Source organism: Betta splendens, chromosome 3 (genome assembly GCF_900634795.4).
Source record: "Betta splendens chromosome 3, fBetSpl5.4, whole genome shotgun sequence".
Lineage (NCBI taxonomy): Eukaryota > Metazoa > Chordata > Actinopteri > Anabantiformes > Osphronemidae > Betta > Betta splendens.
The window spans coordinates 269,453-295,507 of NC_040883.2; the positions used below are offsets into that span (position 1 = coordinate 269,453).

The window sequence follows — 26,055 nt, forward strand, 5'->3', positions numbered from 1 at the left end:
CAGGCTCCATGTGTTTGGCTGGCAGCTGGCAGCCTCGGCCAGCTGGGCTAAAAGATAGAAGAGAGACTTCGTTGATATCACGGGGTATTTAGCATCTCCCTCATGGTTCCTGAATTTGGTTTTGTTTTCAGTAAATAACCGTAACGTTAAGTCCAGATTGGTTGGTCTTCCTTTGTTCCCTCGTAGTTCCCCCGACCATTCTGAGGATAAGTGGTTCAGGCTTTACTACCAAGCTTCTCTGTTCTGTGCATTTGTTGGATTAGGTGCATCTCCTGTCTGTGGCCGCTCAGTTCGGGGATCTGGAAAGTGTACGCTACCTTCTCAAAGAAGCCTTCATTGCTGTGCCTCATGAGCCTTCAAGCAGTCATCCAGCCATCGTGGCTGCTCACTATGGTTATTCCTGCTTGGTCAAAGAGCTGCTGGACTCTATACCTGGTAGGAGCATACATATAATACACTGATCAGCCGTAAGGGACACAGTAGACCATCCAGTTCCATGGCTGATTATCATTTTATGACATCCTGCCGCTCATGCTAGTTGTGTTGTGAAAGCTATTGATACCGTTATATATACTGTTAAATTATAACAGTATAATATGTTATTCTATACTTTTACATTTCTTCCAAATTGTCTAAAAGAATCTGTGGCCTAGTGACCAGTCTGTGTTGTTTCTGTTTCGCAGGTCCATGTGTTAGGAGAGACTTGGTGAACTGGATGCTAGCCACGTCTTGCCAGCAGGGACACATGGATATTGTCCAACTGCTGGTCAGTAGCTATAATGCTGATGCCAAGGACTGTGCTGTGAACAGCAACGAGTTTGCCGTCATCACTGGGATGCCACTGTACGCTGCTGCACAAGCGGGTGGGGACACACTCACGTAGTCCAGTAGACATAGAAGACTTTTTGATCCACTGATACAAACAGCTTTTTTCTCAGTGGTGTTCATGATGGATGTATGTTTGTTGAGGCGCTGCCCTTGAGAATATACAGAAGTTAATTTGGTACTATGTCCTTGTCAGGCTTGGGCAGGTGTCGGACCCACATGCACGGCACAGAAGCACGATGATGATTAGACACAGGTTTATTTGACAAGGCAGGGTCAGGCGGTCCAGGTCATACACAAAAGAGTTCAGTGAAGTAGTACACAAGGGAGCAGGCAATCTCTAATCCAATATCCAGGCAGGGTTCGTTACACAGGCAGTCTCGGCAAAGGTACAGGCAGGGATAAGACAAACTCACGGTCAGATAATCAGTCAAGGTTCTCTCACAGGCAGCGGTACACACGAGGTTCAGGCAGGAAGCAATGGTCAAGGCGGTCAGGGTCAAAACATGAGAAGCTATACTAGAGATGCTGGAAAGAGTACGGAAACTAACAATCTGGCAACTGGAGTCTGTGAGAGGTGGAGGCTATATACTGGTACTGATTACTGATTGGTAACAGGTGTGGATACTGGGAACCGGAGAGTGACGACTGAGTGAACAGGAAGTTAACAAAATAAAACAGGATGTGACAGACGGCGTGAAACATGACGGTACCCCCCCCCATGGCGTCTTCCACGGCGCCAACGAGCCCCTCCTCCCTCCGCCCAGGGCGGGTGGAGGGAGGTCGTAGGAGGAGGGCTCGGACCCCCCCCCTCGGCCGGATGTCGAAGCAGGGTGGGCGGAGGGAGGACATCAGGAGGAGGGACCAGCGCCGGAGTCCTCCTCGTCTGCTGAGCCTTGGTCGCGTTGCCCCATCCCGTCCGGGGACGGGGCCTCAGGATGCGCTGCATGGAAGTCTCTGATGAGGGCTTTGTCCAATATGTCCCGGGCCGGTACCCAAGAGCGTTCATCCGGCCCGTAGCCCTCCCAGTCAACCAGGTACTGGAAGCCCCGACCCCGGCGTCTGCAGTCGCGGAGATCCCGAACCGTGTAGGCAGGACCTCCGTCCACGATCCGAGGAGGGGGAGGCGGTTGGTGAGGAGGGATCATGGGGCATGATCGATACGGCTTAAGACAGCTGATGTGGAAGGTGGAGTGTATCTTCATCGTCCTGGGCAATGAGAGCCTCACAGAAACAGGGTTAATGATGCGTGAGATTGTGTACGGACCAATGAACTTAGGAGTTAACTTACGGGTCTGGGCCTGTAACCTGAGGTCCCTGGTGGATAACCAGACCTGGTCGCCCACCTTGTACTCCGGGCCCGGTGTCCGTTTACGGTCGGCCGCCCGCTTGTATCGGTCCCGCGCCTGCAGCATGGTGCGCCGTGCCTGCAACCACGTGAGGCGGCAGCGCCGAACCAGAGCGTGTGCCGACGGGACGTGGACCTCCTCCTCCAAGGCCGGAAACAACGGTGGCTGGAACCCATAAGCGCACTGAAACGGGGTTAGACCGGTGGAGGCACAAGGCAATGTGTTGTGGGCAAACTCTACCCATACTAGTTTGCTGGCCCATGACCCCGGGTTTCTGGAGGCGAGGAGCCGCAGTCCCACCTCCAGCTGCTGATTGGCCCGTTCGGCCTGTCCATTGGACTCGGGGTGGTACCCCGACGATAGACTGACCTCCGCCCCAATGAGCTTACAGAACTCCCGCCAAAATCGCGAGACGAACTGGGGCCCTCGGTCTGATACAATGTCTGTGGGAAAGCCATGGATTCTAAACACATGTTCAAGCATAGCTTGGGCCGTAGCCTTGGCTGACGGCAACTTGGGCAACGAGATGAAATGCGCTAACCTGGAGGTTCTTATGGTCCGTGTACACTAGAAAGGGCTGGTCTGCCCCCTCCAGCCAGTGTCTCCATTCCTCTAGTGCCACTTTAACAGCGAGCAATTCTCGGTCTCCAATGTCGTCTTGGGGTCCCACCAGAAGAGCTGGACAAAGTGTCCGGGGAGAGTGAAGTCTGGAACTCTCTGCTCAGACTGCTGCCCCCGCAACCCGGCCCCGGATAAGCGGATGAAAATGGATGGATGGATGGATGGATGGATGGATGACCTTACAGCAGCTGGAAAGAAATCTTACTATAGCAGATGTTTATCTGACAATGCTGTTCAGAGCGTTGTCAGATAACGCTCTGTGAATCAGAGGAGGCTAGCTCCATGGTATAACTCAGAGATGACTAGAAAGGCAGTGGCGTTCCAACAAAATAAATGTAAACTGCCCAGGCCAGCCCAGAGACGTAGTCTCTCCAGCGAGCCCTGGGTCTTCCTCTGGGCCTCCTACCGGTGGGACATGCCCGGAACACCTCCCTAGGGAGGTGTCCAGGAGGCATCCGAACCAGATGCCCGAGCCACCTCAACTGGCTCCTCTTGATGTGGAGGAGCAGCGACTCTACTCCGAGCTCGTCCCGCGTGACAGAGCTCCTCACCTTATCTCTAAGGGAGTGCCCAGTGTGGTGGAAATTTTGCAATAAAGGCAGATGAGAGAGAGTTGTCCTTTTGTGCGATTTATTGAAATAATAAAGAAAATAACAAGTAATGAGGAAAGCAAATAAAAAGCCAGCTGGGGAGATCAGAACATACACCACGGAGGTATAATGCAAAGATCACCCCGTTCTGAGGTTGCCTCTGCCTTTTAACCTCTCTCCCGGGACCTGGTGGAATCTTCCTATCACACTGTGGGTGAAGATGTTTACATTACACAGGGAATACACAAGGTCTACAGCCTTGGGTCTGGTGGGGCATCAGATAGAAAGGAGCCAGAGACCAGGGGCAAAAGGCAGACACAAGCCATAAACAATCGGTCAGTCAAACACAACATTAGATGTCAGCACTTAATGTGCGACAGAACCTTGAGAGGAAGATAGATTGTTTGTCTAATAATGTTCAGTTCTGGGTCTAATCAACAAGTACAGAATGCATGGTTATTGTACAGAGTCAGAAATGAACACAAGAGCATTAAAGTACAATTTTTCCATTACAATTCCCCCCTTTTGATTACACATTAATCAAAAATTAAAAATAAAAATTGTCAATCGTGGTATTCATCCTGTAGTAATAAAGCATTCATTAAAAATGATTCGTTAAATGTATTGCTTATAAAGATGTAAATGGCGTAGGGATAAAAAGATCGTGAGCTGTTTTGCGGGTAGTTATACTAGAATAACCCTTGAGTATGAGCCTCTGGAAAGAGAGGGAAATAAGCCTATAAGCGATTTCAATCAGAACATGTTCGGTTAAGCAAAAATGGGTAGAAGATTATATGGTAATTCAAACTATTGTGGAGTTATCTTTGAGGTCCTCGTTATCAACGTCAACATCATCCTCTACAGAGTCAGCATCAGAATCAATGAGTGAGTCGGTGTCCGGATTCCTGAATGTAGTGCATTGTGTCATTGGTACGAAAGCGCCGCTGATGTCGCACGCATGATGAGGACCCCTAATCAGAGGAATAACACAACAACCAAGCAACATGATCACGGCCATGAAGATGATAAGCGAGACTATTGCCGACATGAAAATTGATTTCCATTTTCCAAAAGTTTGGTCTAGCCAGCCCCAAGGGGACGGATCAACGCCGGAGTTTCTAGCCCATTCGTCTCTAAGACTCTCAAGGCCTCAATAGCCTTTGTCACAGTGCCATTAGAATCAGTGTTGTTAGGGATAAAAGTACAGCACGCTTCTCCAAACATAACGCAGACACCTCCTTTCTCCGCCAGCAGCATGTCCACTGCCATTCTATTCTGCCAAGTCATCTGAGACGTAGGAGCCAGCTGGCCGGACATGCCTCTCATACCGCCCGCAGTTTTATTAATGAAACGCTGTTGATTGTAATAAAGATAGTTTGATCCAGGCCGAATTCTTGTTAACCTCTATTATGGGGCCCATAAAGGGAATAGCACTCGTCCACCCCGCCGCATGCTCGTTGCGAGCCTTAAACTCTTCACGGCACTCCTCGTGGTACGCCTATTGCATCTATGTAGAGCTCCGGGGTCCAAGGAACCGCCTGGAGGCCCCGCGCCTGGTGGCGTGAGTGGTTTCTGTGGAGCTGAGGGTAGAAGATGTAATTCCCCCTGTGAGGAACATTACCTGAGTACAGGTGCCGGTCCAATTGGTTGGTAAGGTGGCCCTGGGGTGAATCCCCACAGAGCCACCACATGTCAGACAAGGGCTTCCTTTGCTGGACTAAGTCAGTGGAGGATGGGGCAACGTGTGAGACATTATTAATCCTATAGGTATACGAGGGCGAAGGGACGGCATCCGCGTTTGTCGGAACCGCAAACCGGATCACTTGGTTTTCAGGGTTAAGTCCGTGCGCGTTGGAGACGTCCCATGTCAGGTGGCAATTGGGGAAGTGGCCTACATCCACTCCTCCGTCGAGACTGGAGGTGAAACATTCAAACTGACACGTGGTACACCACCGTGTAATACAAGGGAGCCCGCAGGCTCCTTTTCCATTATCTTGATGTCGGCCACCTCGACTTTCTTATGTGTGACAGGACTGTACATCTCCATACCCCTTGCCTAGGATTGTGCAAGGCGCGCATTTTGCAAGCCGGATCACATCTCGGAGTGCTGGGGTCCGCAGTGTATCTACACCCGTGTCCTTTATTTTGCAGTTGTCGCTCCGGTGTAACACTCACTGCTGTTAAAGGGAGTGGGCACAGCCATGAGATCGGGTCTGGCTACAGCACATGCGACGCATGAATTGTTTGTGAGGGTTTTAGATGTGTACTTGAGGTACGCTAACCATAAGTTTCCTGTGGGGTTCTGATTTACATAGTTTTGGGCAAGCTGCCAGGCTTTAGGGTCCTTGGATATCGCGCTTGGATCTATAATGAACAAATGTGTGAGTCCTCCAGAGATACAGGAGGGGTCACACATGTCACCGCAATGGTTGATATGACAATCATTTTTATCTTGCTTCGTCTGGTAAGATGTCATTTTGCGTCAGTGGAAGATAAAAATTTATGTGAAAGTGCGAATCAAGTAGAAAACAACTCTAGATATGTTTATCGTAAAATGTTTTCGTTCAAAAATAGTGGATAAAATCACAGAGAGGCATACATGTAAATCAACCACACAATTTAGAGCAAATATTAAAGTAACATACAATAAGGATCAAAGCAACAGGGTCACGATCAATGTCTTCTTCTTCCTGTTGAATAGTAGCGTTAGATTGTTTCCAACCTGTTTGTTGACACCTTGACAGTTCGTTGGGGTTCTTCAGGTTGTGATCAGCTGATCACAGAGACACTTGGGGTTCGTTATCACACACCGCAGGTTTCCTCCCAATGTCGTCTGAGTCACTGTCACTCCCGTGATGTGAAGAGTCTACACGTCGTCCAGCGTCGGCAACTCAAGGCTGCTCGTGTGTGTGTTTTCCTCAGGAACGTGTGTGTAGATGTATGGTCTGATAGTGTGATTCACCGGCGCAGCTTCAGGCGGCGCTTGGCTCACACCTTTAGCTGAACGGTCAACGCAGCCCTCGCCTCAGTGCGTGTGTGAGCACAGCGAGGGTCGTCCTTCTCAGTTCTTTTCGTCAGTGGTGGATTTCTCGTGTGGTGTAGATGGAGATGGAGGGTCGTGCTGTCGGATCCGGGACCTTCCTGCATGTGGCTGGAGTGGATCCAAGTCGCTCTTTTCTTGCGATCTTCACCAGCCGTGTTGGTCGTCAGAAGGACTTGGAAGGGACCTTGCCACCGCTTTGAGTTCCAGTGCTTCCTGCGAAGCTCCTTAATGATCACCCAGTCTCCTGGTTGAAATAATGTGCAGTGGTTCTGTCGCCTGTTTGGGCAGAGCCCGCTTTCACCTGTTTAGAGATTTGGGACAGAACAGAGGATAGTTCTTACAGTAACTGTAGCATTGCGTCTTCGCACATTTCAGTAGGTGGTAAAATCCTAGTCTCAGTCTCAGGGTGGAGCCCCATCATAGGAGGTCTACCAAATAGGATCTCATACGGGCTGAGGTTTGTTCTCATCCTCTCTCCTCATTCTCATGTATGAGAGCAACAATGGGAAGAGCCTGAGTCCACTTGAGACCAGTCTCTGAGCAGCATTTAGCCAGTTTGTTTTTCAAAGTGCCATTCTCTCTCTCTAACCCGCCCCTCCGCTTTGAGGGTGGTAAGAGCAGTGCTTTCTGATGTCGATGTTCAGAAACTTTCCCACTTCCTCGAGGGCTTGGTTTGCAAAATGTGAGCCGTTGTCACTGCTGATTTTAGATGGAATCCCCCATCTGGGAATTATTTCTGTCAGCAAGGCTTTGGTAACTGCATGGCTGTTAGCATGTTTAGCTGGGAAGGCCTCCACCCATTTTGACCACATATCAACAATCACTAAACAATACTTTTTACCTTCTGCTGGCGTTAGTTCGATGAAGTCCAGCATTAAATGGTCAAACGCCTGTTCCGGTGGTGGGTGAGCTGCCAGTGGTTTGGCAGTCGTCTTACCTGGGTTGTGTTGGGCGCATGTCATACACGCTTCACAGTATTTTTGCGCATAGATTGAAAATCCCTTAGTGTACCAATGTTTTGTGAGAGCATCTAACATTCCCCCCTTTGATACATGGTCTAATCCATGTGTCAACTTCGCAAAATGAGGGAAAAAGTGTTTAGGTAGGCAAGGTTTGCCGTCGGGCCCATACCAAACGCCATGGCTACTGGTGGCGCCATTCGTCAGCCAGAGCTTGCGTTCCTGTGGGGTAGAGAATGTCTGAAGATCAGGCAGAGCAGAGGGAGGAGAGGGAGGTTGGGTAGAGGTGGAGGATAAGAGGCAGGGAGCAAGAGGAAGGGGAAGTCGGGCAGCTGCCTTCGCAGCAGCATCAGCGCGTGCGTTTCCAGCAGAGATGGGATCAGTGCCCCAGTGTGTGCGGGACACTTACATACAGCAATTGCAGCCGGTAACAGAATTGCGTCGAGCAGATCAGCAACCTTATCATGATGCAAGATAGGTTTGCCATCAGATTTCAAAAACTTTCTGTGTCTCCACAGAGCACCAAAGTCATGCGTAACGCCAAAAGCGTATCTGGAGTCTGTGTAGATAGTAGCAGACTTCCCTTCAGCCAATTTACAGGCTTCGGTCAGTGCGATCAACTCTGCAGCCTGAGCAGAGTAATGTCCTGGCAAAGGGCCAGACTGTAAAACAGTATGAGAGGTGCAGACTGCATATCCAACCTGACAGTGGCCCGAAGCAGGGTCTCTAGAGGCGGAGCCATCAACAAAGAGAACAAGGTCACAGTTAGGAATTGGCACCTCCGACAGATCTGGGCGCGGAGTGCAGACCTGGTTCAACACCGAAACACAGTTGTGAGGCACGCCATCGTCAGGGCCTGGAAGCAAAGTGGCTGGGTTAAGCACATTGCACCTTTTGACAGTAATGTTTGGCATGTCCAGTAAGATGGTGTTGTATCTAAGCCATCGGGCTGTAGAAAGATGTGATGTTTTTTGTTCCAAAAGGATCAAAGACACGGCATGAGGAACCAGCAGGGTGACATCAGAATACCCAACAATGTCACGTGATGCCAGCACGGCTTTCTCTGCCGCAGCCACTGCTCGGAGGCATCGTGGGAGCCCCGCAGCGACTGGGTCAAGCTTAGCAGAGAAATAGGCTACAGGGCGCGGACGTCCTCCGTGATCCTGTAGAAGAACAGAGGTCATACAACCTGATTTCTCATCCACTGTTTGGGTGAAAGGTCGCGTAGGGTCAGGTAGACCCAAAGTAGGAGCCGACTGAAGAGCTAGTTTGAGGTCGGTGAACGCCTGTTCAGCCTCAGATGTCCACATGAGGCGGGTGGTGGATGCAGAAGACGTCTGCATCAGAGCTCTAAGCGGAGCCTCCAAGACGGCGCAGTTAGGAATGAAATTCCTGCAATAAGAGCACATGCCTAAAAAGGACATAAGCTGTTTGTATGTGCACGGTTTAGGCAGGTTCTGAATAGCTTCAGCTCTTTTAGGTGAAATGGATTTTCCTTCACCGGTGATGATGTGACCTAGGAAGGTAACTTCAGTCTGAACAAACTGTAATTTAGACAGACTTGCTTTGTGGCCTGCAGCATGCAGGTGTTTCAGCAGCTTGATCGTGTCTGCTTTGCAAGTTTCCTGATCCTCAGTGCAGATCATCAAGTCGTCAACGTACTGCAGCAGGGCGGTGCCTGGGGACAAGACAAGATCATCCAGGCTGTCCTTCAGTGCCATATTGTAGATTGTAGGGCTTTCTGAATACCCCTGGCATAGTCTGGTAAAGGTATATGACTTTCCGTTAAATTCAAAAGCAAACCAGAATTGACTGTCTTTGTGAATGGGCACGCTGAAAAAAGCATTAGCCAAATCAATTACTGAAAAAAATTTAGCCTTGGGCGGAACCTGAGAAAGAATGGTGTAGGGGTTCGGTACCGTAGGCGCGCGTGGTTGGACCGCCGCATTTACTGCTTGCAGATCCTGGACAAACCTCCATTCTGTTGGCTGTCCTTTGTCTCTGATTTTCTTAACTGGGAAGAGTGGAGTCCTCACTGGAGAGTTGTCACATGGGACGATGACTCCTGCTTTCAAAAGAGAGTTAAACACCGGTGTTATTCCTTCAATTGCTTCTCTCTTTAAAGGGTATTGCTGTTTGCATGGTCTGTAGTCAGACTTTGGCGTGATGACCACTGGGTCACATCCTTTGATCAAACCTGCATCATATTTGTGTGTGGCCCACAGGGAAGCTGGAACTTCCTGTAAGGCTGGATACTGCGTCAGAGCGTCCTCCGACAAAAACACGTGGTGTGAAGCGTGTGTGGAATGTTGAGGTACCAAGTGCACTGTACGCTGCGCATGAAAGTTAGACTGAAAAAGTTTTTTGTAAGCATGCAAAGTAGGTGAATACATCACATTCGGGTCGGAAGTCGTTTGCCAGTCTCCTTCCCGTTGACATCTGTCCACGAAAGGACCCAAGTCCTGCCATCTGTCCCCGTCATGTTTTGACAGAAGGACATGTGGATCTGTAGAATAAGCATCAACAAATCTCTCTTGTTCGTTAGTGAGAGAAATCGCAAGCGCAGACCTATGTTCATCCCAGAATAGAGAGGTTGAGGTTAGTTTGTCCGCAGATATGCGTAACCATGATTTTTCAAACTTCTCATCAGGACCAGTGGACACATGTGCTGTACAAGACAGGTCAGATGCGTCTCTAAAGGTCGTATTCTGTGAGGAAACAAGCTGTCGAGCAGCCTGTATGAGGGCCTCAGTTACAGCCTCTCCCTTCAGCAGCCACTGATAAGAGTAGAGCAGCGGCTCTGAGCTGAAATTAACACAAAGAAAAGAAAAATTATTTACATTGTCCGTGGTTGTGACCTGCACTCCCTCCGGAGTGGAAATCAGTGAAATACCTAAATTACACATGAGATCTCTTCCTAATAGATTAACTGGGCATAAGTTTGAAAGCAAAAATGAATGTTTGAGTGTCTTGCCGTCTGATGTTGTGCAAGACAGAGGCACAGTAAGTTTTTCTTTTATTGTCTGGCCAGACGAACCTATAGTGTGCACAAATCGTCCACTCATTTTAGGTGGATTGGAAAACATGGAAGATTTTATTACCGAATTTGTTGCTCCTGAGTCTACTAAAAACACCATACGTTCACCTTGAACCGTCAGAGCAAACTCAGGAAATTGTTTGAAACCATTTGACTGTAAAGTCATGCAGCAGTTATCATTTAGCTGTTTGTTATTCTTTTCAGAATCACTCTGTGGGATATTTTGAGCAGAAAGCAAGTCTTCATTGCAAGCAGGCAAGCATGAATTTGAATTGATTGAGCATTTATCAAGTGTGAGCGAGTGTGTGTGTGTGTCTGTGCGGTACCGTCTACGTCATCATGTGAACGGAAACCTTCGCTGGGCTCCTCCTCTAGTCAGTCTGACGAGAGTGCCCGGGAGGGTGGAACCTGACGTAGCCGAGGGCAGTACTTCCTCCAGTGTCCCATCTCGCCGCAGATGTGGCAAGCGTTTCCTGGATCTCCAGATGCGCCTCCTGTGTCTCTGTTGTGCCGATTCCGTCTGAAGTCTCTTCCTCGTCCTCGCCCGCGAAACCTGCCCGCTCCTCTGTTGTTGTTATGCATTGCAGAGAACATCTCCAAGGATGGCAGATACAGTTCGCTCTGTTGTTTTTCCTTCTTCGCCATCTTCTTCTGCTGGAGAGTGTCATAAGCATGGCGTGCGTGTCTTGTGAGGTCAGACAGACGCGCTTCTTCTTTCCATCCGATGTATGACTGCTTCACGGCGTCAAAAACTTCAGGGAGTAAGCCTTTCATCACCAGTTCACACAGGTGACTCTCGTATGTTGAACAGATAAGTCCTCCCACTCCTTCCGGGGGAGGGTGAGCTCCTCCGTGTGTGTTGTATGCGGTGGTGAGGCGGTGAACAAAGTCATCAACTGATTCCTCTGGTTGTTGTTTGCATGTGGTGACTTTAATCATACAGACTTTATCAGGGAACGCAGTTTCGAGGTGGGTGACAAGCGTCCTCACTGCGGCAACGAATCCATCATTTAAGTTGTTGTCCAGTCTTTGTGTTTGAGAGCAAGTGTCACATCAGGCAATTGTCCAGTCAGTTTTTGATATTCACAGGCTGAAAGACGCTTTGGCCAGGATGCGACGGATCTCAGCTCCAGTGGGTCTGTACTCCTGGCAGAAAGCCAGAAGGTTGGCACCGAATGTCTTTCCTGATACAGTGATGTCTGGGAGATTTTGAGCAAAGTCAGCTATGTCAGCGCTAGTCCACGGTCTGTGCACTAACATGCTTCCTTCAGGGCCGGCCACTTCCACCATGGGCAAGCTGATTTCTGGAGCTACTGGTGTGTTGCTCCTCAGGGTACGAACGCTGGTAGTTGCAGAGGCAGCACTCGTAGTGGCAGTTGGTGCATGGGCAGAGCCTGTGGCAGTGGATGATGTAGGAATGAAGCCGACAGGTGAATCGTCCCAGAACATCCGTGCCACCGTTCCAGGAGTTGGTGTGGCATTTACACTGTCCTCCACATGCTCTGACTGCTCTGCAGCCGATGTTGCAGCTCCTGATAACAGAGGTTGGCCAGGCTGTTGCTGTTGGTCAGGCTGTTGGTCCTGCTGTCCACCCTGCCCGGCCCTCCTGCTGACGTAGAAGGAGTCCAGGTCGGGATTCACCTTGACCGCGCTCAGCTCTGCAAAAGGATACAAAGCAGAAACAGTGGGAGCGCTCTGTTTCTCATCATGTTGTGTGTGTGTATGTGTGTATGGTGGCGGTGTGCAAGCTTCCACAGAGTTGTTATCTTTTCTGCCAGCTACGTCACCACTCTCATCCTTTCTCCCTCCTAGTTCTTTTTGGCATTTTAATCTTTCCCTGCGTTCGGATTCTTTAACCCATATTTCAAGGCATCTATTATTTAATTCAATTTCCTCTAAAGTTTTAACTTTAATTGTTTTGCTTTTACGGAGCTGTTTCTCCTTTTCTTCTAATTTTTCTTTTAAAGCGCGTATGTCCTTCACACTGAGTGATCCACCTTCTTTAAACCCATAATGTTTTGTCCAGTCGTGAAGACATGACACGCACTCATCACCATATTTACGTCTCATTAATTTTGTAATGCTGCAGTCTGGTGGTGGAGACTTAGATCGCCCCGAACCCATCTTTCAGAGTCCCGGCGGTTTTCTGCCTTAGACTTTTATGTGTTCCGGCCGGAACCTTTTTTCGAAATTTCTCTTCCACGGACGTCTCCGTAGAAAGGGAACCCGCTCAGATCAGCGACAGGGTTCTCGGAAGTGGTCCCTCACCGTCAGGCCCCTCTAAGACCCGGGTCCCTCGTATCTCAAAACCACTTCCCCCTGCAAACGCGCTCCGTATTTCAGAAGCCGTCTTTTATTTCCTTGTCCACACCCTTTGGACTGCGCTCAGATCTGCACACTGGTCTGTATCCTCAGTACAGACAAAACAAGCTCGGTCCCACGAGCCAACCCTTAGCAACCACCGTCTCGACCACCAGGGCAGACTTTGACCTAATTAATTTTACCCGAATATTAAATTTTTCTCGTCAGAGGCGATCCAGACGGGTGAGCAGTCCTCCCACTCAGAACTGCTGTAGAGGTTTGGAGGCTGAGCGAACCTAGTCCTCAGGACCGCCGTCCCTGATCACGCCGTCCAGACGACCTGCCGCGGGATCCTGTTCGTAGACGTCAATTTCTGTGGTGGAAATTTTGCAATAAAGGCAGATGAGAGAGAGTTGTCCTTTTGTGCGATTTATTGAAATAATAAAGAAAATAACAAGTAATGAGGAAAGCAAATAAAAAGCCAGCTGGGGAGATCAGAACATACACCACGGAGGTATAATGCAAAGATCACCCCGTTCTGAGGTTGCCTCTGCCTTTTAACCTCTCTCCCGGGACCTGGTGGAATCTTCCTATCACACTGTGGGTGAAGATGTTTACATTACACAGGGAATACACAAGGTCTACAGCCTTGGGTCTGGTGGGGCATCAGATAGAAAGGAGCCAGAGACCAGGGGCAAAAGGCAGACACAAGCCATAAACAATCGGTCAGTCAAACACAACATTAGATGTCAGCACTTAATGTGCGACAGAACCTTGAGAGGAAGATAGATTGTTTGTCTAATAATGTTCAGTTCTGGGTCTAATCAACAAGTACAGAATGCATGGTTATTGTACAGAGTCAGAAATGAACACAAGAGCATTAAAGTACAATTTTTCCATTACACCAGCCACCCTGCGGAGGAAGCTAATTTCAGCCGCTTGTATCCGTGACCTTGCCCTTTCGGTAATGACCCAAAGCTCATGACCATAGGTGAGGGTAGGAACGTAGATTGACCGGTAAATTGAGAGCTTTGCCTTTTGGCTCAGCTCCCTCTTCACCACGACGGACCGATACACCGACCGCATTACTGCAGCCGCCGCACCGATCCGTCTGTCAAACTCACGCCCTTCCTTCCCTCACTCGTGAACAAGACCCCAAGATACTTAAACTCCTCCACTTGGGGCAGGAACTCTCCTCCAACCTGGAGAGAGCAAACCAACTTTTTCCGGTCGAGAACCATGGCCTCAGATTTGGAGGAACTGATTCTCATCCCAGCCGCTTCACACTCAGCTGCAAACCGCACCAGCGCACGCTGGAGGTCCTGGCCTGATGAAGCCAACAGGAGAACATCATCTGCAAAAAGCAGAGATACTATCCTGTGGTCCCCAAACCAGACCCCCTCAGGCCCCTGGCTGCGCCTAGAAATTCTGTCCATAAAAATAATGAACAGAACCGGTGACAAAGAGCAGCCCTGTCGAAGTCCAACATGCACCGGGAACAGGTCTGACTTATTGTTGGCAATGCGAACCAAGCTCAGGCTCCAGTTGTAAAGAGACCGAACAGCCCTTAGCAAAGGGCCCTGGACTCCATACTCCCGAAGCACCCCCCACAGGATGTCACGAGGGACGCGGTCGAATGCCTTCTCCAGATCCACAAAGCACATGTAGACTGGTTGGGCAAACTCCCACAAACCCTCATGCACCCTGCTGAGGGTATAAAGCTGGTCCAGCGTTCCACGACCAGGCCGAAAACCACATTGTTCCTCCTGTATCCGAGGTTCGACTATCGGACGAATTCTCCTCTCCAGTACCCTGGCATAGACTTTCCCAGGGAGGCTGAGAAGTGTGATCCCCCTATAGTTGGAACACACTCTCCTGTCCCCCTTTTTGTGAAGAGGGACAACCACCCCGGTTTTCCAGTCAAGAGGAACTGTCCCCCTCGTCCACGCGATGTTTCAGAGGCGTGTCACCCAGACAGCCCCACAACATCCAGAGACTTGAGGTACTCAGGAAGGATCTCATCCACCCCCGCTGCTCTGCCTCCGAGGAGCTTACTAACTACCTCAGTGACCTCAGCCTGGGTTATGGGCGAGTCCGCCTCTGAGTCCCCTGCCTCTGCTTCCTCAGCAGAAGGCATGTCGAAGTGGTTGAGGAGATCCTCAAAGTACTCCTTTCACCATCCAATAACATCCCTAGTTGAGGTCAACAGCTCCCCACCTCCACTGAAAACAGAGTTGGTAAAGAACTGCTTCCCCCTCCTGAGGCGCCGAACAGTTTGCCAGAATCTCTTTGAGGCCGAGCGATAGTCCCCCTCCATGGCCTCCCCGAACTCCTCCCAAGCCCGAGTTTTTGCCTCTGCAACGGCACAGGCTGCAGCACGCTAGGCCTGCCGGTACCCATCAGCTGCCTCAGGAGTCCCACAGGTCAACCAGACCTGGTAGGACTCCTTCTTCAGCTTGATGGCGTCTTTTAACTCCAGCATCCACCACCGGGTTCAGGGATTACCACCACGACAGGCACTGGAGACCCTGCGTCCACAGCTCCGAACGGCCGCGTTGACGATGGAGACGGAGAACATGGTCCACTCGGACTCTATGTCTTCAACCTCCCTCGGAATCTGGTCGAAGCTCTCCCGGAAGTGTGAGTTAAAGGTCCGTCTGACAGAGGGTTCAGCCAGGCGTTCCCAACAGACCCTCACAATACGTTTGGGCCTGCCAAGTCGTTCCAGCCTCCTTCCCTGCCAGCGGATCCTACTCTCTACCAGGTGGTGATCAGTTGACAGCTGAGCCCCTCTCTTCACCCGAGTGTCCAAAACATATGGCCGAAGGTCAGGTGAAACGACTACAAAGTCTATCATCGACCTCCGGCCTAGGGTGTCCTGGTGCCATGTGCACCGATGGACACCCTTATGTTCTAACATGGTGTTTGGTATGGCCAAACTGTGCCTAGCTCAGAAGTCCAATAACATCACCATTAGGGTTCAGATCAGGGAGGCCGTTCCTCCCAAACATGCGTCTCCAGGTATCACTGTCGTTACCTACGTGGGCATTGAAATCTCCCAGAAGAACGATGGGGTCCCCAGTTGGAGCACTTTCCAACACTCCCTCCAGAGACCCCAAGAAGGCCGGGTAATCCACACTACCATTTGGCATGTAAGCACAAATGACGGTGAGTGACCTATCCCCCACCCGAAGGCGCAGGGAAGCGACCCTCTCGTCCACCGGGGAAAACTCCAACACATGGCGACTAAGCTGGGGAGCTATGAGCAAGCCCACACCAGCTCTCACTGCAGGCAACTCCAGAGTAGAAAAGGGTCCAGCCCCTCTCAAGGAGTTGGGTTCCAGAGCCCAGGCTGTGTGTGGAGGTGAGCGCGACTATTTCTAACCCCTACTGCTCAACCTCCTGCACAAGCTCAGGCTCCTTTCCCCCCAGTGACGTGACATTCCATGTCCCAATAGCCAGATTGGTTATCCAGGGATTGGGTCGCCTAGGCTCCCGCCTTCGACTGCTGCCCAATCCACTCTGCACTGGCCCCCTACGGTTCCTCCTGCGGATGGTGGGTCCACTTGAGGACGGCCCCACGTCGCTCTTTCGTGCTGTGCCCGGCCGGGCCCCGTGGGAATAGGCCCGGCCACCAGGCGCTCGCATACGAGCCCCAACCCCGGGCCTGGCTCCAGGGTGGGGCCCCGGCTGCGCCATACCGGGCGACGTCTCTGGCCTTGGTTGTTTGCCTTTCATAGGGGGGTTGTGAACCACTCTTAGTCTGGCCCGTCGCCCAGGACCTGTTTGCCTTGGGAGACCCTACCAGGGGCATTTAGCCCCCGACAACATAGCTCCCGGGGTCATTCGGGCACACAAACTCCTCCACCACGGTAAGGCGGCGGTTCAAGGAGGAGGCTGTAAGGTCAATTATGCTAAATTCAAAAGTTAATAAGAAATGGTCAGATAACAGATGGTTTTGGGGAAGAACTATTAAATTATCAATTTCAACCCCATATGTCATGACAAGATCGAGGGTATGGTTAAAACGATGAGTGGGTTAATTTACCTGCTGAGTAAAACCAATGGTGTCTATTATTCAGTTGAAAACAGTGCTGAGACAGTTACTGTCAACATCTACATGAATGTTAAAGTCTCCCACTACAATGACTTTATCTGTTCTAAGAACTAAGTCAGATAAGAATTCAGAGAATTCAGTTAAGAATATGAATATGGAGCAGGACGATGGTAAACAATACAAAACACAACTGGCTTCTGAGTTTTAGAGTTTGGGTGAGAAAGGCTCAGAGTGAGGCTCTCAAATGAGTTATAACTATGTTTAGGTTTAGCAGTAACTAAAAAATCTGAGTTATAAATTGCTGCTACTCCTCCGCCTCTACCTGTACTTCTAGGAACATGATAGTTGATGTGACTCATTGGAGTCGACTCAATTAAAGTAACATATTCATCCTGCTGCAGCCAGGTTTCAGTGAGACAGAACAGATCTTTGTGATGGTCACTTATGAAGTCATTTATTAACAAGGATTTAGATGAGAGAGATCTGATATTTAATAAACCACACTTTATTAACTTACTGTTACTTTGTTCTGTAAGAGGAACTGTTTTGATGTTTATTAAATTCTGGTAAGTCACTCCTCTTTGATTTGTGTGTGACTTGTATAGTTTAGGTGGTCGGGGAGCAGACACAGTCTCTATGCGATAACTAAGACTAAGAGTGGGTGGCGGCTGTAGAGAACATGCAGAGAGGCGTGTAAGACTGCGACTCTGCGTCCTGGGCTCCACTCTGAGTTGTCACGGAATGGGGAGCCTAAGCAACATGGCCATGTTACTAGAGAGCAGAGAGGCTCCGTTCAACGCGGGATGGACTCCATCTCTTCTAATCAGCCCAGGTTTTCCCCAAAAAGTGCTCCAATTAGCCACAAAGCCCACATCGTTTGCAGGACACCACCTAGACAACCAGAGGTGCAGCGATGACAGCCGGCTATACGTGTCATCGCTGGTCACATTGGGGAGGGGTCCAGAGAATACGGGATTCGACAAACACACCGACTCAATGTTAGTTTTAGTGACTTCCCATTGGCGTAACCAGGCGTCATTAGCTCCATTTATTCCCTTCTTCGTATATTTTTTAATATATTTAATAAATTAGGTCAGTTAAAGTTTTTGATATAGCTTAAATAAATACAATATGTCTGCAACAGTGTTTAAAAATGACTCTCACGTTATTTATGTGTTTAGAAAAATGAAACCATAAAAAGGAGCTATGTATTGTTTATTTACATTGTAATGGTGCTAAGTGTTGCTCATCAGAATCAGAAGAATCAGAATCAGACGATTCTGATTCTTCTGATTCATTCTGCTGATTTTTACAATAACATTGAAGAGTCATCATTTTAAACATAAAATCCTGATTTTACCCTGAAATTTTATCTTTATCTGCTATGTTATGTTCTCTATGCAGAACAACAGCCATTTGAACCGTTCTCGAGTGATGGGTGGGGTGAGTGGTGTGCCTTGTGTTGCAGGTGATGTGGACATAGCTCAGTTCCTGTTGCAGAATGGGGCAGGATTCTCCTCATACACCCTGATGGACCATCCTACGTTCAGCAAACAACTCCTCAGACTCAAATTACAGGAAACATCCAGCACAAAAGAAGAGGTGTGTGTTATTTTACTTGGAAACGTTAGATGTGTGGATGTCACATCAGCGGCACTGTTAGTGTTTGACCCAGTGAGCCATGGTCAAAAGACAAGTATAGGAAAGAACCGCCCAGGTTCCAGTCTAGCCAGTCATCCCAGTTGCCCCGGTCAATAGTGATCAACAGCAAGGAGACTGACTTCACACATAGGGACTAATGTAGTGAAACAGTCGCACTGCATCATCAAATATTTAATAGTACAAGAGTTGAATAGTTTTGATGCTTAACTTCACTACGTGTCAGGCTCATGGAACCATTAACTAGACATTTGACTTGTCTCATTACTAGGTGTATTTAAAGTTTCATTATGTGGAATAAGTGAGCAAAAACATGACACATCAGTGTCTTCTCCATCATCTGCTTCAGTTTCATCTGCACCCTCTGGTTGTAGCAATGGTGCTGACTCCTTTGTTTGCACCCTCCAAAAACGGTATAGAGCAGCATGTTGTAATTATACTAAAATGTATATAGCAGATTATCTAAGATAACAGCTGGTAAGCCTACAGCAGGACAGCCTGAGTCCAGGGGAACCTTTGTTGCAGTCAGCTGTAGAATTACGCGGGCATCAGTAGCATAGAAACCTTCAGAACCTTATACCAGCACTGACCATTTCCTTTCAACCCCCTTTAAAGCCCTAATACGATAAAATCAACTCTATTTAATAGACCCAGTAGGTTCCAGTACTACAGCTGCTGTTCCTTTCATGTGTTCATGTAAATGTGTTGCTGACATGTCCTGTGTTTTTGCAGACTGTTAGTGTGTGTTGGACTGGTCTACAACTGCCCTGGTTGGAGCTTGACTGGTTCATGGACATTTCTTCAAGGATAACTCACCTGGATTTGTCATCCAATAGCCTGGATGCTCTGCCTTCTGTGGTGCCTTGGGGCCTCATCCACCTGCAAACTCTGGATCTGTCTAACAATGTACTCAAAGAGCTGCCTTCTGCTCACAACTCCCAGGAAGTAATCTGCAGCAGGTACAGGTGGCTAAGGGTGTCTGCATCCTACATGCACTTCCGTACAAGAGATGTGACCTGTCTATGGAGGCACAGGCTTCAGTTTTACCTGCCTGGAGGACACAGGCATTCAGTCTGCTATCTGAGAGGAAACAAACTTGTCTTCCACTATCTGCTCTTTTCTCCAGTTTACAGGAGGTAAACCTCTGTCAGAACCAGCTCACCAGTTTACCACTCGGACTCCTGCATCTAATCCACATCCGGACACTTCACGCTGCCAAGAACCAGCTGATAGTTCTGTTTGACGTCCCTACCAGTATGTTCAAAAACATTCAATAATTATGTACAGTAAAAAACAGTTAGTGTTTGTAATCCAGTTTTTGTAGTCTGAAATACATTTGATACAACATCTTTATTCTCTCTACCAGGTTACCAACGTATTTACTCTTCCTTATGTCTGACTGATTCTTGTCTGTTTTACTCTCAGCTATGAACTGGATTGGGCTTCGTAAGTTGGAGGTGCTGGATGTTTCTGATAACTGTCTGACCAGTCTGCCGGTAGCAGTCATGCACTGTCTGAAAGCCCTGAGCATAATCAATGTGTGCAGAAATAAACTAAGCGCCTTCCCTGAAGCCTGGGCCTGTCCATTGGTAAGGAACCACATACAACCTTCAACCTGTGGAGAACCCAGGTCATGGTCCAATACACTTGTTGACTCTGTGCTTCGCTGTGGGCCAGGTTGTCTGTCTTTGCCTTGGCCCTGGATACAACTCACTGAGCCAGCATTGAGAGGAAAAGTGGTTACCATAGATGTTTATACACACATTCAACACACATACATAAATGCTTTGGTAATTTACCTCTAAGCATAAAAGCACAGACAAGGAAATGCTATTTAATGTCATCATGTAGCAAAAAAACAGTATTATTAATGTAACTGAAAACACTTTGTATTTGTGCGTTTCTATATCAGCATTTTTACTTCCTCTTCCTGTAGAAGCAGTGCAAAGCTTCTTTCAATGTGGTTGAAAGTCTTCCAGACACCATTTCTATCTTCTGGAGGTCTCAGCTGCAGGAGGTGGACTTCTGTGAAAACAGACTGAAGCACCTGCCCTCGTACATCTTTGAGCTGGAGGTAAGAATTTTACATACCTGTTGTTGGTGTATGTTCACCAATCCCTAATTTAAGTAATCAGAACCAGAATATGTCTGCATAAAACTGGATAAACAACATAAACTTTAGGCAAGATATGAAAACCTCTATTGTATTTTATATTCATCTTGAGCCGATGCTCATCCTGTACAAGATGAGGCACAGCATAGTTCAAAGTGCAGATGAACATTTCAGTAGCATCAAGTGAAGCTGACTCAGTCCGTGGATGAGCTTTAAAGAAAGATGCTAATGTGTTTTACATCCATGTCTTCGCATCAGGCTCTGATCTCATTGAAAGTGTGTGGAAATCTTATTGAGACACTACCGCCTCCAAGTAAGTGGAAGTGCTCTCAGCTCAGGACCCTTGATCTCTCCAAGAACCAGCTGGGCAGGTAGGTCCACACACACACACAGTTTCTGTAACTAAAAGGAGAACTGTTGGTTGAGGAAGCATTTAATGACCTGCATTGTAGACAAAGTCACATGACCCTACGAAGAGTAAATGAAAACAAAGATGATGAAGCTGCCAGTCAGTGATTTCCATTTGACCAGGACCTGAACCTGGGTTACTGATGGGTCTCATTGTGTTCAGTTTGGTTGACCCCACATTTATTTGGCGGAATGGAATATTTTTGATTCTATTGGTAAATATGGTAAAAAACATTTATGAATGAATGAATGTGATCTGAGACATTCAGTCATTGTTTCTATATTTCACATTAGTTAACTTCATATTACTTTTATTAAACTTTGTTATAGAGCAGAGGAGGGTCACAAAACCAGCAGACTGGCCTTTCTGACAACATGGAGCAAGAGGGAGCCAGACCCAGGTAATGAGATGGGTCTCCACGGCCGCAGAGTATGTGTGTAGTTTTAAGTGGCGCACTACACGGGGTGAGCATGAGCATGCTTGAGCAAGAAAATGAGTAAGTGTGACACAGGGGTGAGGGTGGTTCTGGCTGCACTGCTTGTGGTGCCTGGGCAGTATTACTTTGGTCCCTGGGTCTCATCTATCTATTCCTGGCTACGCATACCTAGCCACATACACATACAGTCGGGGCCAGCTGTGGGCTCGCCCACTGACCCTGGTGGAGAGATCACCACCAAGTTTTAACTGCACAATAGACATTTAGGGCGGTGGACACTGTCCAGGGAACACACCGTCAGCCAGCAGTCATGCTCCTGGAGGTGTCCCCCACTTTCAGTGGACTGTAGTTCCACACACTCACGTTCAAGCTGGGTTGCAGGGTTCTGGGGGGTTCCTTTTCCATTGCCCCCTGCTTCTCTGGTTGGGATGGGTGGCCAGGGCTCGGAAGGTGCTGCAGTCCCTGCCTGGGGCCACATGGGCAGCGGGCCGGAGACCTACCCTCCCCATAAATGAGAACAAACCAATGGTGTGGGTGTAAGAATGTTTCTGAGAATCCATGCGTATGATTGAGTAGTTGCTTGTGAGAGAGTTTGTGGTAGCGTGTGTTCATGTGTGTGTGGGTGTGCGTCTGTGGTTGGTGTAAGTTTGTATGTGCGTGGTGCGTTCAGTTCCCCGCTTGGGGTATGTGGATCCACTGCCTGGGTGGTCTCTTTTCTGCCGACCCTCACCAATTGTCGGCCTCGTGTTGGGCACTTTTCTGGAATGAGATGTCGGATGTTTTTCCAGGGATGTGTTGTAGCCACTCCTCCAGTTTGGGGGTCACTGCCCCCAGTGCTCCGATCACCACAGGCACCACTGTGGCCTTCACCTTCTAAGCCTTCTCCAGTTCTTCTCGGAGCCCTTGGTATTTCTCTAGTTTCTCATGTTCCTTTTTCCTGATGTTGCCATCGCTTGGTATTGCCACATCCACCACTACGGCTTTCCTCTGCTCTTTGTCCACCACCACAATGTCTGGTTGGTTCGCCATTACCATTCTGTCTGTCTGTATCTGGAAGTCCCATAGGATCTAGGCTCGCTCGTTCTCGACCACCTTGGGAGGTGTTTCCCACTTTGACCTTGGGGTTTCCAGTCCATACTCTGTGCAGATGTTCCTGTATACTATGCCAGCCACTTGGTTATGGCGTTCCATGTATGCTTTCCCTGCCAGCATCTTACACCCTGCAGTTATGTGCTGGACCGTCTCATGGGCCTCTTTGCACAGTCTACACCTTGGGTCTTGTCTGGTGTGGTAGATCTCAGGGCCTGCTCCTGTGCAGCCAGGATGAGTGCCTCTGTGCTGTCCTTCAGCCCAGCTCTTTCAAGCCATTGGTAGGATTTGTTGAGATCAGCCACTTCAGTTATGTTCCGGTGGTACATCCCGTGTAAGGGCTTGTCCTCCCATGATGGTCCCTCTTCCAGCATCTCATTCTCTGTTCTCCACTGCTTTAGATATTCACTATGCACGTCATCTGCCGGGGCCTTATCCTTGATGTACTTATAGATCTTGTATGTTTCATCCCGGATAGTGGCTCTCACGCTCACTAGTCCTCGGCCTTCTTCCTTGCGGCTAGCGTACAGTCTCAGGGTGCTGGATTTGGGGTAGAACCCTCCATGCATGGTGAGGGGCTTTCGTGCCTTAACATCTGTTGTCTGTATCTTTTCCTTTGGCCACCTTATTATACCCGCAGGGTATCTGATCACTGCACCGCAGGGCGTAGCTGTTTATTGCCCGGGATTTGTTCTTGCCATTGAGCTGGCTTCTTAGGACTTGCCTTACTTGTTGGAGGTATTTGGCTGTTGTCGCATTCCTTGTTGCCTGTTCAAGGTTGCCGTTCGCCTGTGATATTCCGAGGTACTTTTAGTTGTCTGCTATTGTTCCTTCTGGGAGTGAGACCCCTTCTGTTTGGATAACCTTGCCTCTCTTTGTCACCATCCTCCCACATTTCTCGAGTCCGAATGACATCCCAATGTCCGAGCTGTAGATCCTGGTGGTGTGGATCAGTGGGTCGATGTCTTGCTCACTCTTGGTGTACAGCTTGTTGTCATCCATGTAGAGGAGGTGACTTATGGTGGCCCTGTTCCGGAGTCGGTATCCATAGTCAGTCTTGTTTATTATTTGGCTGAGGGGGTTCAGACCTATGCAGAACAGCAGTGGGGACAGTGCATCTCCTTAGTATATGCCACATTTGATACTTGGGCAAGTGGCTTCTTATTGGCTTCAAGGGTGGTTCTCCACAACCTCATCGAGTTTGCAAAGAAGGCTCTTAGAGTTCTATTGATGTTGTACAGTTCCAAGCATTCAGTGATCCAGTGTGTGGCATTGAGTCATAGGCTTTCTTGTAGTCGATCCAGGCTGTGCACAGGTTGCTGTGTCGCACTCTGCAGTCTTGGGTAACTGTTCTGTCTACCAGAAGTTGGTGTTTGGCTCCTCTGGTATCCTTACCAATGCCCTTCTGTGCTTCACTTATGTATTGAGCCATGTGCCCACTTATCTTAGCTGCAATGATGCCTGACATGAGCTTCCATGTTGTGGAGAGGCAGGTTATTGGGACTGTACCCTTTGAGGGATCCCTTTTTTATCAGGATCCTTCGCCCTTCGGTTAGCCATTCAGGGTGAGTCCCATCCCTTAGCAGTTGGTTCATTTGTGCTGCCAGGCGCTCATGGATTGCAGTGAGCTTCTTTAGCCATTAGGCATGGATCATGTCAGGGCCAGGTGCTGTCCAGTTTTCATATCGAGACTCTTTGTTGGATGTCTGCCACTGTGCTAGTCACTGGATTCTGTTCAGGGAGGTTGCTGTGGTCTTCCCTTAGGTCCACCAGCCACTGTGTATCCCTGTTGTGTTCAGGTATGGCTCAGGTATGGTCATCTGGCTGTACCTCTTGGGCATCGGTCTTTTCATTGCACCCCTCTGGGCCTCTGTCATTTGGCTCACTTCCCTCCGAGCTGCCTTGATTTTTGCCTCCAACCCTCGTTTCCATGGTGGGTATTGTTTCTCATGGCTCCCATGGTTGCTCTTATAGCCAAGCACCTCCAGGATCACTGATGCTGAAGCGTATATCAGCTCATTGGTTTCTGTGATTGTTGTGGTAGGGATTGCTCTCCGTGCTGCATTCACATCTTCCACGAGACTCTCTGATAGTACTTCACTTAGCCGTTTTAGTTGTCTTCGGGGTTGCCTGTTCAATCTTGCCATCTTATCTTTCAGGTCAGTCGCTGCATCGCTAAGCATATCTGAGCTTATTGGGGCTTCGTACCCCGGTTGGGGAGATGGTGAAATGGCATCCTGGATGCTGGATCCTGGATGTTGGAACACTCAGCTACTAGTTTCTTGCCCAAGGACCCACACTGGATGCTTATTCGGCCTAACGGGGATCCGAACCCCCGTATGCAAGTTCTGCAACTTTACCGATTGAGCTATCCAGCTCTCTCTCTCTCTCTCTCTCTCTCTCTCTCTCTCTCTCTCTCTCTCTCTCTCTCTCTCTCTATATATATATATATATATATATATATATATATATATATATATATATATATATATATATATATAGAATGAGAAATGTGGGAGAATGGTGACAAAGAGAGGCAAGGTAATCCACACAGAAGGGGTCTCACTCCCAGAAGGAACAATAGCAGACATTGAGGACAATTACAAGTACTTTGGAATACCACAGGCGAACGGCAACCTTGAACAGGCAACAAGGAATGCGGCAACAGCCAAATACCTCCAACGAGTAAGGCAAGTCCTAAGAAGCCAGCTCAATGGCAAGAACAAATCCCGGGCAATAAACAGCTACGCTCTGCCAGTGATCAGATACCCTGCAGGAATAATAAGGTGGCAAAAGGAAGAGATACAGACCACAGATGTTAAGACACGAAAGCTCCTCACCATGCATGGAGGGTTCCACCCCAAATCCAGCACCCTGAGACTGTACGCTAGCCGCAAGGAAGGAGGCCGAGGACTAGTGAGCGTGAGAGCCACTCTCCGGGATGAAACATGCAAGACCATAAGTACATCAAGGATAAGGCCCCGACAGATGACGTGCTGAGTGAATGTCTCAGGCAGTGGAGAACAGAGGATGAGATGCTGGAAGAGGGTCCATCATGGGAGGACAAGCCCTTACACGGGATGTATCACCGGAACATAACTAAAGTGGCTGATCTCAACAAATCCTACCAATGGCTTGAAAGGGCTGGGCTGAAGGACAGCACAGAGGCACTCATCCTGGCCGCACAGGAGCAGACCCTGAGCACCAGAGCCATAGAGGCCCAGATCTACCACACCAGACAAGACCCAAGGTGTAGACTGTGCAAAGAGGCCCCTGAGACAGTCCAGCACATAACTGCAGGGTGTAAGATGCTGGCAGGGAAAGCATACATGGAACGCCATAACCAAGTGGCTGGCATAGTATACAGGAACATCTGCGCAGAGTATGGACTGGAAACCCCAAGGTCAAAATGGGAAACACCTCCCAAGGTGGTAGCGAACGAGCGAGCCAAGATCCTGTGGGACTTCCAGATACAGACTGACAGAATGGTAATGGCGAACCAACCAGACATTGTGGTGGTGGATAGAGAGCAGAGGAAAGCCGTAGTGGTGGATGTGGCAATACCAA

General features: G+C 48.9%; 1 protein-coding gene across 4 annotated transcripts in view; it reads left to right on the forward strand.

The window, feature by feature from the left end:
* lrrk1 (leucine-rich repeat kinase 1) overlaps positions 1 to 26,055 on the forward strand; it is a 51,957-nt gene that overhangs the window by 10,980 nt on the left and 14,922 nt on the right. For 3 of the 4 annotated variants that reach the window (XM_055507470.1, XM_055507469.1, XM_029143710.3), the window contains exons 4-12: positions 264 to 435; positions 684 to 863; positions 18,251 to 18,384; positions 19,174 to 19,400; positions 19,568 to 19,695; positions 19,867 to 20,030; positions 20,378 to 20,515; positions 20,813 to 20,925; positions 21,293 to 21,363. In XM_055507470.1, the coding sequence (XP_055363445.1) occupies positions 264 to 435; positions 684 to 863; positions 18,251 to 18,384; positions 19,174 to 19,400; positions 19,568 to 19,695; positions 19,867 to 20,030; positions 20,378 to 20,515; positions 20,813 to 20,925; positions 21,293 to 21,363 (1,327 nt within the window). Of the gene's footprint in view, positions 1 to 263; positions 436 to 683; positions 864 to 13,045; positions 17,781 to 18,250; positions 18,385 to 19,173; positions 19,401 to 19,567; positions 19,696 to 19,866; positions 20,031 to 20,377; positions 20,516 to 20,812; positions 20,926 to 21,292; positions 21,364 to 26,055 lie in introns of those variants that run through there. The other variant, XM_055507471.1, reaches the window with a different exon arrangement.